At 39.2% G+C, this 18,928-nt stretch overlaps 1 protein-coding gene across 1 annotated transcript; it reads right to left on the bottom strand.

Annotated features, from left to right (window-relative positions):
* Positions 1-515: 515 nt before the first annotated feature.
* Positions 516-18,696, bottom strand: strc1 (stereocilin 1). The gene is made up of 29 exons (XM_044100504.1): positions 18,253-18,696; positions 15,940-16,632; positions 15,835-15,859; positions 14,151-15,492; positions 12,691-13,479; positions 11,940-12,005; positions 11,727-11,837; positions 11,475-11,629; positions 10,442-10,628; positions 9,036-9,151; positions 8,550-8,679; positions 8,274-8,456; positions 7,568-7,603; positions 7,279-7,470; positions 6,978-7,118; positions 6,584-6,642; positions 6,297-6,432; positions 6,114-6,202; positions 5,661-5,796; positions 4,895-5,091; positions 4,140-4,230; positions 3,738-3,915; positions 2,822-2,997; positions 2,553-2,708; positions 2,214-2,356; positions 1,963-2,111; positions 1,247-1,344; positions 971-1,109; positions 516-789 (listed from the first exon to the last, which is right to left on the bottom strand). The coding sequence occupies exons 1-29, from the start codon at positions 18,293-18,295 to the stop codon at positions 707-709; spliced, it is 6,039 nt and encodes a 2,012-aa protein (XP_043956439.1). The 5' UTR covers positions 18,296-18,696; the 3' UTR covers positions 516-706.
* Positions 18,697-18,928: the final 232 nt, after the last annotated feature.

The raw sequence follows: 18,928 nt of genomic DNA, 5'->3' as shown, positions 1-18,928 counted from the left end.
AGTTGAATGAAAAAATGAAAAAGGTTGCATGTTGGATGATCATTGACCGTTGTAAGAGGACAGTTCATATGTCTAATAAAATATTTAGGAGGATTATACAGATAAATAAAGGAATGAATATCAGGAATGTAGGTTGGCAGTGAAACAAAAAAGTGTGAAATTACATAGAGAATAAATAAATACGCATAGTTGAAGATGAATTTAGTCTTTAATATTCACAATGTAAAGAGACCACAACAATGCAAAACGCACTGCAATATTAGAATAGGTTTACCACTGTACTCCCTCTTAGAACATATATAATATTCGAAAAGCATATATATATATATATATATATATATATATATATATATATATATATATATATATATATATATATATATATATATATATATATATATATATAAATCTGTAGGTTTGAGGCAGAAGTTGTTTTAATACATTGTGCATAGAGAGTAATAAATTAGGGCAGCATGGATTCAATTAGGCTTATAAAAAAAATAAATACTGTCTACATACTTTTTTTTTTTTTTTGCCGTGAGTTAATCTATAAAGCTTTGGATGTCAAACTGATTGATTGCTGCTGAAAACACGTTGTGATTTCGATAACTGTCATGTTTTAATGTCCAGAGTTGTAAATGAGATGTGTTTTTATTGTTGTGATGGAGCTCCTGACCCAGTAGAGTGAGCAGGTTCATGTGTCGGGTCAGAACAGGATGACCAGCACCATCAGCAGTCCCAGTATGATGCACAGAAGGCTGTGGCTCTGTGTCAGCCCTGCTGACAAATCTAGGGGAGCACAATGAAACCAATACGAATGTAAAGCAATGCAAAACGTGATATAAAGTCAGTGTTTTTCATCAGCAAAAGACTGAGTGCTATCTCAGCTGTAAAACCTCTAAACAAACATATCCGTATGGAATCAGTATCAAATTACAACAGTTTCATAGGCTTTGGCTTTGTGTTTTACCTATGTTTCTTTTCCAGCAAGTCAGCACCATGTCTATAGCTCTCCTCTGGACTTCTGACAGAGCCAAGCGGTGCTCTGGAGTCAGTGCAGAAGCCTGCTCATAGGTGAACATGTTGATCTGGTTCTGGTTAAATACCACCTTGGAGAAACGGCCAAATACACAAGAAAGCAGTTGAACATGACAGCAGCAGAAGACAAAACGAGACGTTTATGGAAGACCTGCAGCACAACTCACTCTGCGGAAGCTTTTGATAAACATTAAACATCTAAACTTACAGCAAACTTCACAGGTGGTATCAAGGACATAGCCATGGGTGAGATTCCTTCGATTTGCGCTTTCACCAGAGATGACATGACAATGTCAGGAAGGCCAGCTGTAAACAGTTTCAAAGACAAAAGCATAGTCACTATGTTGGCTGTAGGTTATTGTTATATATATATATATATATATATATATATATATATATATATATATATATATATATATATATATATATAATATAGGGCTGTTGCTTGTGTGTTTCTGTTTTTATTTTAAAGTTATTTTATCGCATACTGTTTACATTTTTATGCTGGTTGTTTGAAACTTTGTTATTAAAACGAAGTTGCATTGGAAGTGAAGAAATACTAAAAACAAGCCCCTTTTTTAAATTTATCTTTTGACCAGGAGTGTTGCATTTCTGCAGTATAGACGTGGAGAAGTGTTTTTGTTTTGTTTACAGATTATCCGTCTCATGGCACGCTGTCACAACAATTAAATGACAATTAAAACAAATATATAAAATACCAGATTTCTTTTAAAACTAAAAGGTACATGCTACAGCTTTAAGTCATTGTTTTACCCTAATTTTTTGGAACAATCCCTTGGAAAAAATGTCCCACTTTGTTTTATGTCATTTGTTTTACTAATAAATGACAAATAATTTGAACTGAGTTATCAGAAAAGTAAAGGTATCAGTCAAAGTTGAACACTCGAGTCAAGGATTCAGTACCTGCCAGCACTCCAATCTCAATAAACACATCTGTGCCCCATGAACTCATGATTCCAAAAGCAAGATTGTGGGTGAGCAGCCCAACCAAAGCCCCCATCTGCTCCTCTGAGCAGGACAGGTTGAGCTTTCCCAGCCAGAGAACCGCCTTACTGCAGCCAGCAGGGGGAGACACAACGCAAGAAGACTGTAAATACAAGTGCCACTCCGAGCTGAGAAAAAGACAGCCCCTTCTCTGTGGTACCTCGTCTCACCTGAACTCCACATTGTTGAAAGTGTTGATCGCTGCGATTTGAGCTCCACACACAATGTGGCCCAGGGCCACCAGCATACTGGAGTCAAGCATACTTGGTACCAGTTTGGTAGAGTTTAACACAGCGGTAAACAGTGCAGTCAGCTAGAAAGATGAGCAAAACATAATGGCAGGTAAATCCTTGTCAAGGCAACAGGATGTAAACTGGTGTGAAGAAGCATGATAATGGTGCTGCTATACATATTTTAAAAAATATTACTACCTCGAAATTTTGTCTTTGAAATATTGAGACAATGAAAAATTACATTTTGTAAAACATTACAGTGCAGAAACAGGCTACCTGTCTTTTGTTCCAGGTTTTGAGAGCTCCCAAAGCACTAATACTCCGTCGCTCTGTCAGCCGAAGAGTACTCAGCTCCTCTGGTGACAGCTCTACTGCTATCTCACCCAGCTGAGCAATCACAGACTGGGAGAAGGAGGAGGCGGGTCCGTATATCTTCACATAGTGCAGGGCGACCCAGAAGAAGACAGGATTGACATCAAATGTTAAAACTCATAAGTGCTACCTCGCCTATGAAGTACTGATGTATGTCCCCTGGTGGGTCTAACCCTTTTCACTCTTTTGAGAATCTCAACACGCTGGTAGGATTCAAGAAATGGGTCCTGGCCTATCAGCTCCAGACAGTTGGAGAAGGCTGAGGAAGACATGCTGCTGAAGCTGCTGGAGGGCCAAGCAGAGGGGCGCGTGGTGTGCAAAATCTCACAGGTAGGAACAGTTGGAGGCACTTGGAGAAAAGAAACACACAGACAAACAACAGTGGTCTAGACTGCAACGTTTAAGTTCGTCCACTGGTTTCTCATTGTTTATAAAAACCTCAATGAGAAATAAACCCAACAGGTTAGACATTTAGTACAATATTGAATTTCAGTTGTCTGTCTTTGTACTTTGGTTGTGTAGATTGCATAAACTTTTAGACAAAGATAAGTTGTCAAGTTTTCTTTGGAAGCAAAAGCTTCTGTCTTAAAGCTCTACTCCTTCGTCCATTCACACGGAGAAAACATTGATTTAAAATAAAATCAATTCTAACCAGAAATTCCTGCAGCTCCTCACATATTTACCTTTAAATAATGAGACCCTTTTGGACTTTTGTAAGTTCTCTGCAAAGGATGGCTTTGCCTAAATGATGCTAAACCAGATTCACTATAATTTGGGTTAGATGTAAACTCAAAAAGATTGAATGCTGAAATTGAATCAAAGGGTGTTTTAACAAAGTTAATTTAAGGATGTGCATATCTACACAACAAAGTTACTGCAACTTTATACTTTTCTGATTTCTACACTAACAGATATTGTTTGTCTTGCCGTTGAGTTGTACAGGATATACGTTGTATTAAAGTGAAAAAAGTTATAAAAGTGGAAAAAAATCATTTATCGTGATTTCACATCTCAAAAACCTGACATTTGAACACTTTTTACATCAAGTGTACCACAGAATCACTTTATATGAACCAGAGTGATGCTCACGTGATGAACTAGTAATTCTAAGGAAGCCCAGAAAAAACTGCAGAACGAACTGCTGTGTGCTATAAACATCCTTTGTTTCCTTTGTCTCTTTGTCGGAGCAGAGGATCCCCACGTCACCATCTTCCCACTGACGGTGGCTCATGAACAGCTTCTCTACGCGCCCCACTGTCATCAGTGACTGTGGGAACAAAAGCAAAAACATAATCGTGTGTGGGCAGCTCACAGGAAAACAGGAACTTCATCACCTGATCCCAAAACACGCAAGAGAACTGACACCTGAAGGATTTCTTTTCAGCCTTTGTATGGCTGACCTGCCCTGAGATCATGTTCCAGTCAAGCAAAACCCACAATGGATATGTTACGGGAAAGAATCTGTTACAGAATCTATTGCAGCGAACTCACCGAAGGCAGGTCCACCAAAACGTTAGAAGGCAGGAAGAAGAGAAATCGTCCCACTACACTTAGTGTTACCTGGTTCCAGTTCTTCACTGGCCTGCAAGCAAGTACACAAATCCCTCATGAGCTCAACAGCTTTCAGATTCTACAAAGGCTTTTAAATGTTAAAATTGTATGTGGTAACTCATCTGTATAAGAGTTACAATTCAATTTTTCTTTTAATCACAATAACATTTAGTTAATTGTTATTGTTATACTCCAAAACACATTGCAAATGGATTTAGATTACTATTCATGGGAGTTATCTGAAGAAGACTGATTCAACCCGAGTTTGCTCAGTTAGGAAGAACTCTCTGAAATTACTCTGGAAGTTTGTGACGTACAGACTGATGTTAAATGTCTAGCAAATTGACGAGGTGTGAAAATAGAAGCCTAACTTAATTAAAATGCTAACAGTTTGATACAGCATAACTGCTCCATATAGGGTAAAGTATATACCGTACATCAAGATTTCAATGAAACTGACATCATATCTAACCTTTTGTAATACACAATGTATTTTTCTAGCAAAGAGACTAACTGGCAAATTACTAAAACACTTCTTTAGAGCTGAGATAAGTTGCGGTTTTCAAAATTTGCTTTATGAACAGCTTGGCTTCTCTTTAGTTCTCTGTACAATTGTTTTGCGTTTTCAGCACTGCTCTTTGTTTCTCGTAGTTTGAATGATTTTTGAGTCTCTCTTCAGTCTGTGATATCTTTACCCAAAAACAGCCGGTTCTTGAAGAATACGGGCCACAATTTCCATCTTGCTACTGCTGTAGCAAAGCCTTTGGAGGTAATCCAGGTTTCTAGTGAAGAATCTTCGATCCACCTGAACGAAAACTTCATCCGCCACAAATGGGGCCATAATGTCTAGTGAACGAAACTCCTCCTCAGTGAATGGCCCAGTGTACATGTTCTAAAGAGAAAAGTCAAAAACGCCTGAGTGACAAAGCAGAGCACTTAAATTTCTGACTGAGAGGTAACGTATATAAAACAATAAGGTTTCTGATCTTAACTAGGTGTAGATTCGATTTAAAGATTATCGTGACCAAATTCAGGAGTTTAGATAATGCAGTCCTTCCTACCCAAAACTAAAGAAATATATAAGTTATTTGTAATTATTTTGCTGCACATTAAAAATCCATAATTGTAACTCTTTTTTTTCAGATTAAGAACTTGGATAAAGCTCTGACAACATTTCAAGAGACAAGTGTTACAAACTTACACCAGTGCGATCATATGGATGGAAACAACTCCCAGTTTTTTTCTTTGATTTGGGTGACAAGCCACTTTGAGAAATCATATAGTGAAACATTTTGATTTGGAGCCCACAAAAATATCTTTAAAAAAAAACTTTACGTAGGAAGTGTTGAGAATGATATCGTATGGGAAAGTTTTAACTTCTAAAAATCTGGACTCTGGTTTATTTGTATTTTAACATTACTAATGTGATACAAGGTGGAGTGCAGGAGTTCATCTACATACCATCCTCTGAATGATTTTGTCCACAAGGATCTCCCGCTGTATTTCAGTTAACATGAGAAAGAGCTGAGGGGAGGCAACAATCATCTTCCTCAGAATGTCCATCATATCTACAGGAAACAACCTAATGATGTCCATCCTAAAAGCAACGATATGAATACATACATATTGTTTTTCATTTACACAATCTAAAAATGTGCATATAGAAACATTACAGTTTACTTTATTGCTCTTCAGGAAACAAAGAAACAGAAAATCTTGCTCTGCAACCTCATATTTACACGTTTCCTGTTTTGTAAACTCATTCCAGTACATGCAGCTTCAGAATAAATTATTTTAAGCAATCAGTATAAGACTACGAAGCACTTGAAGTAATATTTAGCGGAACATTTTTTATTTTTTTTGACAGACGTGAATATGAGGAGTTTGAGAGAAGCTGCAGTTTTTATGACTCACGGTATGCACAGAGCGATTTCAGCTCCAAGATCTTGAAGAAGGTCAGCGAAGAACTTAAGTGGGTACAGCTCCTCAATCACACACCTTTTCTGTCCACCAGGACAAAACAACACACATGATGCATATATATCACATGCATTGTAAAAAAAAAAAAAATATGTTGGTTATGCTGGTTCAAATTACCAGGGAAGTGTGAAGATGACTGGGCTGTTGCCTGAGGAGGGCCAAGATCTTCCTCACAAAAGAAGACGACCGATCAGCCTGAAAAAGTTGGTGTAGGTCCGTGCAGCTCACACCCTGACCCAGTGTTCCCAGGCTCCTGAACACACACACAGAAGAGAGAGTCGAACAATAAAGATGAGGCGAAGCGCGTCACAGATGTGGCATTTAGGTCAACGACAACAGAAACATTCCTGCCACTCGTTTCAATTTATAAAAACAAAGAATGTTTTTACAAAAAATATACTTACAGAAAATTTAGCTTGGTTTGATTTGTGTAAGTAATAACTGCCTTGACAATTGCTTGAGCCTGTAGGATAAAATGGAAAAAAAGGTTTTAATGCACGATCTCCTTTTTCTGTTAACTTTCAAAAATGTGACATCAAAATGCAAGTTGTTTGCATGATTTAACTGCTTAATAATCGCAATTCTGAGGAAGCACAGAGAACTAAAACTTTTCTGACGTTAGTGCTGCAAATCCTATAAAAATCGAAAACATCTCTGACATCTGGACAGACAGCATGTGTGTGTGGTAGGCAGCAGGTGAGGATGTGTTGAGCTTTGATTACAGTTGAAGCAGAATTTTATATTAAATTTCTAAAGTATTTTTATATGTTTTCAAATTCAGTGGCATCTCTGCCATACCTGCTGCGTTTTCCAGGGTTTTGTGGCGGTCGTGGAGAGATTTTTTACAAGAAGCGGAGTTCTTGAAAGGACACTTATCAAAGGCGTCCATCTGAGCAGAGGCCCCATGTTGTCCAACCAGTTGACAACTTCAGGGAAGCCCTGAAAAAAAAAAAAGAAAAAATCATGTTGCAAATCATTTCTACAAATAAAGATCTAAATCTTTGATGTTCAATTTCTTTCTTTTGGATCTTCTATTCAAATTTGAACTTTCAAACATGACATCAGTGAGAATAACCCATAACCCTCGGATCTTCAGTACCCATAGTTTTGTGGCAATGGCGTTTGCTTCCGGCGCACAGAAGATCGACATGTATGGCCGGCAGCGAGCGGGAGTGTGTTGAACGAAGTCTGTTATGGCGGAGAGCAGTCTGTCAGAATTGAGGGTCAGGAGGGTCTCTGTCTTTACACCAACAATGAGGGAACCGAGTTTCTCCAGCTGGTCTGGGATCCGCTGGGAAGAGGGAAGGGCGGCGTGAGGCTACACATGACACCGAGCTTCTCCACACAACATTCAGCCTATTAAGAGTTTAAGCTTTAATGTAACTCACTGTGTTATTTAGAAGTTTGTCCATTATTATGGAGGCCTTTGAAACAGAGAATGAACACAAGCTGCTGTTAAACCTATTTAGTTACACAGAAGGTTATCCAACCACCACTGCAAAATAAGTTAGTTGATGTCAAAATGTCAAGGTGTTTGCAGCAAGAACATCTTGAGTAGTTTAAATAAAAAATAAAAAAATAAAAATACCGTACTCCATTTTCTTGCACACTTATCCTTGCAGGGTTGCGAGGGGTGCACATAAACACTCACACCAAAGGAGAATTTATAGAAAGCAATCGACCTGAAAGTCATGTTTTTGGACTGTGGGAGGAAGCTGGAGTACACAGAGAGAACCCACCCATGCAGGAGAACATGCAAACTCCATGCAAATTACAACAGATTACTTTGCTTCTTTTTAAATCAACACTACATCCAACTTTGATTGACCACTTTAGTATCAAAATTTTTCAGCCTCGTGAATAGAAACCAAACAACGGTTTCTTTGATTGCATCAGTTGTACTCGGGGGGGAAAGAAGATCTCAAATAGCTGGACTGCTGTCAGTGAGGTATGGCTACTGACAGCTCTAAGGTCTTTGCCATTAGAATCTTACTTCAGATTCTAATCATAGCTGGCCAGAACAATGAGGAGCCCATTTTATTGAAGGTTCTTTAATCTACAGCGACAGACTGAAAGGGTCCAGTTCAGCGCTACCTGTGTTGGAGTAAACGGTACGGTGCTGAGGGCAGGAAGAGCGGCGAGCAACTGGGACGCCGTCAGACCATTCAGGAAAGTTAGGCCCAGCAAGGGCAGGAGTGGAGCGATCTCTTTCAGGCGGTCAGAACTGAGTGAGGATGGGATCTTAAACTCTGGGTTGCTCAGTATGAGATCTGAAACCTGGACAAAGAATATGACTTGTCTTTTTTTTGTTCCTTTGTCACACATATTTAAAAAAAACAATAAGAAAAGAAGGGAATGATCCACTCCTACCAGCTGGCTGGGCATACTGAGTCCACTGAGTGTGCAGTTCGTAATAATCTCCTGGATGACCTGGAAGACCTCAGTGTTTTTGTAAACAAGGAGATCCTTTGCCTCTGCGAGGCATAAGACATTTCCCAATCTGAAATTAGAAACATTGTTTGAACACACATCAGGAAATCATGTACATCACAGAAAGGAAAAACATAAACATGTCATCTTAGCACTAAATACATTCAGAAAAAGTTAATATTTTTAATGAATTAATAGCAATCTTCTGAAGTGCAGCTATGGTCATTTTTTCCTCTACTTTAAGACAGATTATCCTTTTTTTAAATTTTTTACATAACTCTTTCATTATAACTTTCATTTTTATCAATATTCAGTTGTTATATGAAGAAATGATAATAACCACTTGTTGCACAAGTTTTACATGTCTATAACATTATCTTCGGGATGACATAATATTAAAAAAAAAATCCAACGTGTTTTCCTGACCTGATGAGATCCTGAGCTGTCATGTTCCTGTAGGTCCCAATAAGTTTGTTGGCGATGAAATCCTGCTTTACCGGTGACAAGGTGTTTCTCTGCAGCACATCCAGTCCATCCAACAGCTGTAGATACACATAAAGCATTGAAATATTGTAAATATTGCAGTTATTACAGCTGTAACATTTACAATGGTGTAATATAGTGTCCACCAAAGGTTAGCACTTCTGCTGTACAAAGAAATTAAAAATGTATAGATACAGAAAACCTAGGAAAATCTAACATTTAATTTGTTTACATTTATTCCCTGTTTTGTATCAAATCACTTAAACTTGATTTCTTAACAATATAACAGGACATGCTTGTAATGTCACACTGGCGCCCATTGTTTTTAGCTACTCTTTAAAATGAGAAAGACAAGAAAGTATACAATTTACATAAAGTATATATATATGGATGGAATATATATATTCCATCTTTATTTAATATGAAAATGGATCTGTGACATAAAAATATCTTGCCAACTATCTCAATGAGGAGGAGGTTAGTGTTAGAAAATTATTGCAATTCTTCTACACAAAAATACAGATTTATTTTAAAAGGTTTTTCAAACATCTTTATAAGGGATACAAAGAACAAAAAGAAAGTAGGAGATGCAGATTTTATAAATTCATCCACAATCTGATTTTAAATTACGAGATCATAGGTGCTTGAAGGTATTATAATTTATTCTGATTTGAATAGGACATAACTATATACCCCAGAGCTTATGATAATGATAAATATGATTCATTAATCAATTATGATTAATAAAGTGACAGGACAATAATAGCATCTACAGGAGAGTTTCTTATTAAAAATACTGATGACTAAAATGAAAATGAAGACATAGCTCACATTCATATACATACAATACTGAAGGGTGTCCACCTAGCAGTTCATGATCTTAAGCTTAACATGACTGGACAGCAAGTCAGTCATTTGAAGAACATCAGCAAGTCAATTAAATAACTATAAAAACAAACTGAATGTTTTGGAGGGGTCTTGTCAAAGTCCAGATAAAAAGCAACAGGATTTTGATGATTGGAAGCTCTTCTGTGTGGCTGAACTAAAACAATTCCTTAAAGAATTGAAGTTCCTCCAAGACTCACCACCAGATGTTGCAAACACTTGATGGAAATGTTGCCACCAAACATAGAACAACCAATTATTAGGTCGAGTGGACTGTTCAGTGTGTTTTCACTTTCTAAACGATTTCCATAAGAAGATTACTTCTAATAGTGATGACAGACATTAGAAAAGTCTGTGCTTTTCTTTTGGGCGGCTGGTGAGACACAGCTTTGTTGTGCCCCATGGCTAATCGAACGGTGTTCTCAGATTCCCCGTCAGGGTGTCAGAGCTCAAAGGGACGTTACCTGAGCAGCTGAGAGGTGTTGGAAGAGGTGGAAAGGCAAGTAGGCGATCAGGTTTCCTGTGACGTTGATGAGTGACTGATTACCGCCAGTGATGTTGGAGGGAGATAAAATTTTGCTGTACCACAAGCCAAAGGCCTCCCGCTGGGCCAGGCTCATCCTGTCCAAGTTCATGTTAATGGTCTCCCGCCTAGGAGGAAACAAAAGCATCAGAAATGTTGTAAAAGCTTGTTAAATACTAAGGCTTTTTTTTTAAATCATCATTACAAAATTCCACATCAAGGCTCAGTTGAATAATGAACCATTTGAAAGTTTGAAGCACATTTAGAATGTATTTTTTGTTAATAGATTAATGCTTAGCTAGCAGTCTGAACAAAACCAAACTGTTATAACCTCAGCCTGCCTCATTTATGTATTGCAGGCATACTGATTTGCAGTGTTATATTCAGGCTTGATTTCCAGAAGTCCGAGAAAAGATTTCTTTAGGTGGAAGATTACAAGAAACACAGGCTTTCCAAAGATTGAAATCTGGTCAGTGAGCAAGCTTCCTTTACCTTCTATACATAATGCATGTCGCGTCGCCTTGTGGCACAATGAGACATTAGTTCTCACAGACGTCTGACACCAGAGACATGTTCAGAGAAATGTAAAATGTATGCATGTAAGTAAGTGAGATTATATTAAATATAGTTATATTAAATATAACTGTGTGGGGGGGGGGGGGAGTCCCTGTGATTCAGACATAAAGGGCTTTTGATTTCTTGGAGGAATCAGTGCTGTGTCCACACAAAATGAACCTTCTTGAAAACAATCAAGGATTTGGATATTTTTTTTAGGTATTTTCTCACTCACAAACTATGATGAAGAAATTATTTATTTATTTATTCATTCTCAGTTTCTTTTAATCTGCTAAAAAATACAGATTAAAATGCTGTGTTTCTATTGCTTTTGTTGGATTAAACCGAAGCTTTATTGACTCCAAATAATCTCATGGACATTACCCTCAACAAAAATGAAAGCTGAAATTATTACTTACAAACGATCATTGTTCTGTAAGGAGGGAAATGTCTTAATATCATCTGGACTGACTGCGACCAGCAGAGAACCCAGGTCAAGAAGAAGTTTGCTATATGTTGCCTGGTGGGTCTTAAGTATCACTGACACCATGGTCGACTGGTACTCTCTAGGTAACTGGGAAAATGAGCAACAACAATGCAGTAAGTGAGCATACAATACACTGAGAAGATAATGAGAAGTGGAGGAATTATAAGATTGAAAGTTCAACCACCTTTATGGTATTCTTGAAACTGTTGTAATACTGAAGGATTAGTGTGACGGTGCTGATATGTGCTGCAGCCAGCACCGGCTCCAGGCTGCTCAAAGGCAGGCTGAGGTACTCCTAAACAGAAGGAGAACAAAACGTACACCAAGGGAGGTCAAATTCAAATTGTGAGGGATCATTGAATCATGGAGCAACATTGATGTTGGGAATGTGTCCAACCTTGATTAAAAGGAGTTCACTGCCGCTCTCACCTCTTGATGTCTGCAGCAGATTGCCGAGAACTGTCTGCAGCAAAAACAGACAGGTATACTGTTGGAATATATTACTGTAAACGTGTATTGAAGATTACTTTAGTTATTCTTTCAGAGAGGCATACGTTAAACTTTTTTTGTGATCTGAAGGGCCACAATAAAATCTTCCAATCCTACTGAAAATTTGAGGTTTTCTAATTTTTTCCCCCACAATTTTCAGGTCATTTATTTTATGTGACCAATATCAGGGGAACTGATTCAAGCCTCTCTCCTCTGATTGCCTTCAGAAGTCATAAATCCTAAGTAGAGCCCATTTTTCTGGTTCTTTTTTAAACTTGTTGCCTAAATAAAATAAATAAAAAAGGTTGTCTTCTTTATTTCAAAACATGACAAAAGGAAGCAATGACCCCAGGTGTTTGCACAACACTAGTAAATGTTAACTTAGGTGTAACCGTGTAGAGATTACAACGGGCTGCAAAGACTTATCACATCAATATCAATTACAGTAACCAGACACCAGCAACAAGCTGGAGGTCAAATGTGCATGTGTAGTAATGAAAAGTGATTTGATGCATGTTTATATCAATAATAAACTAAAAGCAGAGCTACACAGAAAATATGTCTATCTTCGTATCTTATCTTTAGTACTGCCAACCATTCAACAGGTTTCAACACATTATTGTTCTCCTCAGTCTCAGTTCTCAGAATCTACTACCTACCCCAAAGCACTGTAGCAACACCCTCTTCCTGTCCTGGTTGATTTCTCTCTGTAAGTAGTCAACAACAGATGTCAGAGCACTTTGTCTTATGGTGGTGTTGACTTTCCAAATGGGACCCATAGAGTCCTCCACAGCCAGCAGGATCACCACAGTTGCAGCAACCACTCGATTCAACACTTCAGTCACAGGTGTAGTCAGCAGACCCTCCATCCTAGAGTTCATGCTCTCCACCCAGCAGTGCATCATCATCTTCAAAACCGTGTTCTGACTGGCACAAGGCTGACAGAAGTAGTCTGGGCACAACAAGCTGAACTGCTTGATCAGAGCGTCTGATGCACAATCATCAAGTCCTGTAGTGGTGTAGTTGGTGTAGGTTGTACACATCCTGCTCACCCAGGCTGTGGAAGGTTCCCGGGACAGAAACAAGAGGACGCCAGCGTTGGAGCAAATAGCTGAGATGAAATTGGCCTGGTCTTCCTCCCAGCACTGAGCCAGGAGCGTCACATTTGGAAGAGACGTGATCCAGCTGGAGTACAGACACTGCTCAGCAGCATTGAATCCAGGTCGGATGGTCTGTCCTACTGCAGTTCCTCCTGCAGTAGGAATCACTGAATAATTGCCGCAGTACCGTGTCAGCCAGGCGTTGTCCTGATTGGCCAGGAGGTTCTGAAGGACTGTGCTATTAGCACAGACTTTGGAGGTGAAGTTCTGTGGGTCAATCTCAGCACACAGAGCAAGATCAGTCATGTCCACAATGATGGGACGGGTCCACTCAGAGTACTTGCACACCTAAGTTACAGACAACATACGACAAAGACTGAAAATTATTACAAAACAAGCATCCTGAGTTTCTTTAAATGAATAATGTCGTAATATGGACTGAAGTAGGTTATACTGTGCATTAATTAAACTATTGGTAATGGGCTGTGGACCAACATAATCATAAAAGTAAGCAACTGTAGGCTTTCATATCAATAATTGTCTAATACAAACCAATGATTTTGTAAATATCCATATTGGAGTTGTTTTTTTGAGACAGCATAAATAGTTTTTTAGATCTGCCTTCCTATAATCAGATATAGACCAGATGTTTCTGAGCTGGTTCGGACAGCAATCTATCACTGTGGAAATGGAAACTGCTCATCACAACTTATAATTTTACACACCCTTAACTCTGTTGTACATTACATCCTCGAAGCAAATTGTGTATTTTAGCACAAACAAGATCTACAGGCTTCTTATTTACTTTATTTACTGTTTCCATGTCACAATAAAATTAACTGTAAAAGCTTAGTTTTTGTTTGGCTAACTATTTTTATGGGTTATTATGAAGCATGCCAGTCAACGTTTTGTGTTTTCAAGAGTTTTTGAAAACTTTTTCTGTACACATTACTTCCATTAAACTAAATTGAAATAAACATTTTAACTTTGTTAAATACTACCTTATGAAAGGTACTCACCTCTGGTGTCACGGTTATTTGCTCCATGTCAGTGCAGACGGATATGAGCCATTTGTTCAGAGGGTTTTCCAGAAGCTTTTCAAACACAGCTGCCTTGCAGCACACGTTCTCCTGAAAGGCAACCTGATCGTTCTGCCAGCAGAAGCCGACGAATGAATCGTCTACCTGCTTCTCAGCCCAGTTGTGGTAGTCGCACCATGCTGCCAGGTTAAAGGACTGCGTTGGCCCAGGGGGTGTAGTAAACATAAAGGTGCTGCACTGGGACTCGAGCCACGCAAGCTTTTTATTTTGCAGAAGGCTGTTCAGAAACGTTTTGTTCTGACAGACCTCTCTCACGAATCCGCTCTGATCAACGAGGATGCACTTTGATAAAATATCTGTGGTAATCTGCATCGCGTCATGCCACTCCGAATACTGACAGTCATTTGGCTCTAACTCGGGGTTGGGAAACAGCGGTGGTAGAGATGAGCCTGAACAGTTGGGCATCAGCGGCCAGTTGTCAGGATTGGAGATGAGAAACATCAAGAATCCAGTGTGCTCACAGATGAGACTGGTCAGTCTTGGAGCATCAAACCCTAAGCAGAACTGCAACAGGGCGGAGTCCACTAGCCGAGCAGGCTGGTTGAGCCACTGCTCATACAGGCAGAACTGACTCACCAAGTACGCGGCGCCGGCAGAGGAGGAGGAGGAACAAAATGCATACAGCCAACGGTTCTTCTGATCTGACAGCAATTTTTTAATCAGTGAAGCATTGTTACAGACCTGCCCCGCAAACTGCATCTGGTCATTTTCACTGCAAAACGTCACAAGAGCAGCATCTACAGTGCTGTTCGCCCAAATGCTGTAGTCACAGGCGAGCTGTCGGAGGTTTGGGGAATCCCTGGCGACTCGACGGAGAGCAGGTGGAGAGACCAACTGAGACTCATTCAGAGAGCTGGAGACAGTCGAAGGCTGCGCGCCCCCAACAACACAGTCAGACGACTTGGTGATGAGTGGAGAAAACAGCCCCTGCAAAATATAACACATGTTGCTCCACAGAAGCTCCAACTGGCTGCTGCTCAGGGAGCGGAGGGCCTGGCAAAATGTTATCAGAGACGATCCCTTTCCGGAACCCATGAGGACATCAGCACACAGAGTGTCATTGAGAGCAGTCAGATTGTGATGATCACACGAGATCTTGTAGTTGATGTAGGTGATATTGTTTGGCTGTGATGCGCTGCGAAGGGACAGGAGGCTGGAAGTAGTCTGGCACGTTGGTCCTGATTGTGAGGGCAGGAAGGTGTCCAGGAGGATATCAACAAGTGGAACGCCAAAAGACCAACTCACATTGTTCTTTAGTCCCCTGAAAAAAAACACCCAGTTATTAGTCATTTTGCTGCAAAACAATAGAAAGTTACTTGAAACTTGCAGATTGATTTAGAGGTGCACTAGGGATGTACTACTTTTCTTTTTCTGATCTGCACATTTTTAAATTTTTTAGTGTGAATTTGAACATTTTGAAAAAAAATGTAAGAATCAAAAACGTGAATTCAAACCCGTGCAGGTTTTTTGTGGGGCTGCTTTATATTTCAATTTGCAACCAAAAATGAACTTCATTTTAAAAGCAATCTCTTTTTTTTCAGGTAGTGTTTTGTTAGTTTGTTGTTTTGGCTTTGTTAGAGCCAGTGAATAGCTAATGACTCACCACAAAATTAGCTGCTTGAGATCTCCTGCACAATAGAAGGATAACAATAATTAGCGCAGATACACAGAAGCCTTCATGTTGTGATCGTATGAAGACATACTTTACCTTGCTGGCAGGTATCTTGTTTGTCCAGAGATGGGACCTCTATCCCAAACTCTAAAGCTATTCTGACATAGTCCAGGGGTGTTTCAAGAAACTGAACTATGAAACGCAACACATTTGCCGCAAAAGAATCTAGAAGGCTGCTCAGAATTTTCCTCAAGTTCTCAGACAGCGTAAGGTTTGACAGCGTATTAATGAACATCTGCTGGAAGCCACTCAATGCCGACATGACTGTGTTCCCAATTTCCAGGTAGGTCCCAAAGAAGCTCCTTGTCTCTCCTTCAGCGGTCAGTGGAGTACATGTCTGAGATTTGAGCGAGGAGACAAACATCAGCAGCGGCTGGCCCATCTCCAGAAACACTGCCTTTGTTAGCTCTGCCGTTAGCCCACAGTCTTGCCTCTCTGAGAGAAGACAAACCAGGATTTTGGGCAGGTCATCAAAGAATCCCTCTCTCATCAGCGGTTGTAAAAGGCTGTTGAGGTTACTCAGGATGCTATAATACATATTGAGGTTGAGGGGCTCCTCTGACAAAGGGATGGCAAAGTTGCGCGTGTTTCCAGCAGAGAGGGAGTGGATTTCTTTAATAACCTTTTGGATGTCCTCCTCTAACTTGCTGTTCTCAGTGGGCATCGTGTTGGTTTGTCTCGCAGCTAATCTGGCTTGTGAACACACTAGCTTGACATTACATACCATCCCTGTTTAAATAAATAAGAAGACAAATAAATTCCTCAGAAGCATCACAATACAAAATTTATACACACAAATACATTAAGGTACATTTGAACAAAAAATTGTGGGAAATAGTGTCTAAACCTTTATACTGTTCACTTCCATTTCTCTATATTGTTCCTCCAAGGATCTAGACTTACTTTAATAAGGTCTTTATTCTGCATGGTGATAAATATTAAAATACATTATCAAGTCATGGCGGCACTAAAAAGCAAGAACTGGAGTCGCTGAACAATGTCGACTGACCTTTATTCAGCATTTTCAGAAGCTTTTTTCATATATTTAAAAAGCAATTCCCAAAGCAACACTCACACTGAGAAACTTTGAATAGAGTAAACAGAGAATTTCCTATTGGGATTGAATATTAATATACAACCAGAACAAAGTATTGCGACAAAATGGAGCTCTGCAAATCCATCCTTGCACTGAAAGAGTTCTGCAGTACGACGTGTCTCTGAGAACGTAAGGGTGAAAATGAAAGAGGCATACAGAGAGACATTTTACTATGCTGAAGATAGAATTTATGAATTTGAACACTATGTACCCCAAAGGTGTAAAGTTACTTGCAGATGCACATTTGGAATGTAAATGCATTTGGATCTGAGTGGGTGCATGGAGCAAAGGATGAACACAACAGCTATAGGAGTAAATGCAGAGCCACCCCTTTTTCCAGTGTTTTAACAGATCAGTTACTTCTGTCAGTACATGTCAGATGTCAGTGTTAGTTTTGCCATCAAAATGCTACCCGTACTACATACAGCTATGCACCACACATGCTGCAAAGAACCCCAAAATAAAAGAAACAAACAAAAAAAAAAGCCAGAGTGCATGCTCGCTCTCAGCCTGTAACCAGTGCGCTCTTCTTACACACGGATGGACTAAACTCAGGAACGGAGTATTGAGACAGAATGTAGAATTGTACCGGTCCGGTCAGATAATAAACCAAAAAAATATATATATATATCTCTAAGCTAAGAAAACTAAATGGAAACACACAGAACAAAATGCAAGAATAAACTAAGAAACGAAATACAAGGAACAAACAAGTATGGCAAGACCTTCTGAGCAATAATCCTGGTAAGAACTTTCTGAATTAAGGGATAGAAGCACTGAATAATATAAATCTTATATTTGGTTTTTACTTTTAAAGGTTATCAGATCTCAACAGTCACACAGAGAGAAAAAAACCAACTTCATATTGAGGTAAAAATTTCCTCAGCTGCAGTTTTTGCCTATAGAGTTCACTATAGTGGCTGTAAAACTAGCTATAAAAGAATGTATTCATACAAAAAAAATTATTGAAAAAAGCATGAGACTTTGTTATATTTGTTTATGACTGGAACAAAAATCAAAGTATCTAGTTTTAAGATTTTTATTTATGTTTTTTTTTTACATGTGCCACCTCTTTTCTCATTCATGCCGCTGCTTTAGTACCCCTAAGATTTCTTGAATTGCTCCTGGTTTTAAAATAAATAGGCAGGAAAGGAGACAAACTAGCGTTTCATTCTCAAGAATTTTCTATTTTGATACATAAAATAGTCAGTGAAACAGTTATTTCAGGCAGCCAGAGAATTTATTTAACTCACCAAATAGGATGCAAACCACACAAACAGCTGGTGAAGACCACATTTCGTCCTCAGAAGGCAGGCGATAACTCCAACTGAATACAAGTTTTTTAAATTATTTTTTGCGTTATCCTGTTACTACAGAGTAAACATCTGGCTGAGGCAGAACCGGATGAAGACGAGGTTTCATACTGGATGAGACTGTAAATGTTTTTACAGTAACATGCATTACGCTCCTCTCAGCGTTTGATGCCCATTTAGTAGATGATCCCTCTGTGATCCCTCTGAGAAGAAACAGGCTCCCCTCCTCCTCCACAGGCAACTCTGCACCCGATCCGACCGCGGCGTAATTAAAGACACGGAAATGGAGGTGAGAAATGAGGGCTGTGAAACGCAGGAGGGATTTTGACAACAAGCACATCGATCGATGCTGCATTATTAACGGAGCGTGTTGATTAAATCTTCCGTCTGAAACTCGACTCCGGCCAGAGGAGTCAGAAGACACCAGACTGACTGCTGGAGAAGTTACCCGACAGCTGCTGCCGACGCTTTGATCTGCGGCCTGTGACTCCTATTTACAAGCTGACCGGGAAGATCTTAACTGGCAGAGAAAGTGATGGGAAAAAATATATATAGATAAGAAATTATAAGGCTTTAGTTTTTAACAAAACACGTCGATTTGTTCTTATTTAAACAC

Source organism: Gambusia affinis, linkage group LG02 (assembly GCF_019740435.1).
Source record: "Gambusia affinis linkage group LG02, SWU_Gaff_1.0, whole genome shotgun sequence".
NCBI classification, from domain to species: Eukaryota; Metazoa; Chordata; class Actinopteri; order Cyprinodontiformes; family Poeciliidae; genus Gambusia; species Gambusia affinis.
Note: the sequence above shows the minus strand (reverse complement) of the source record. Positions and strands in the feature narration are given on the sequence as shown.

Excerpts from the sequence above, each read along its gene's own strand:
- strc1 (XM_044100504.1), bottom strand. The coding sequence starts at position 18,295 with ATGTGGTCTTCACCAGCTGTTTGTGTGGTTTGCATCCTATTTG. Across the intron at positions 15,860-15,939 it reads ACAAGATACCTGCCAGCAAG|GAGATCTCAAGCAGCTAATT; the intron begins GTAAAGTATGTC and ends TCTATTGTGCAG. Across the intron at positions 1,110-1,246 it reads TACCACCTGTGAAGTTTGCT|GTGGTATTTAACCAGAACCA; the intron begins GTAAGTTTAGAT and ends CGTTTCTCCAAG.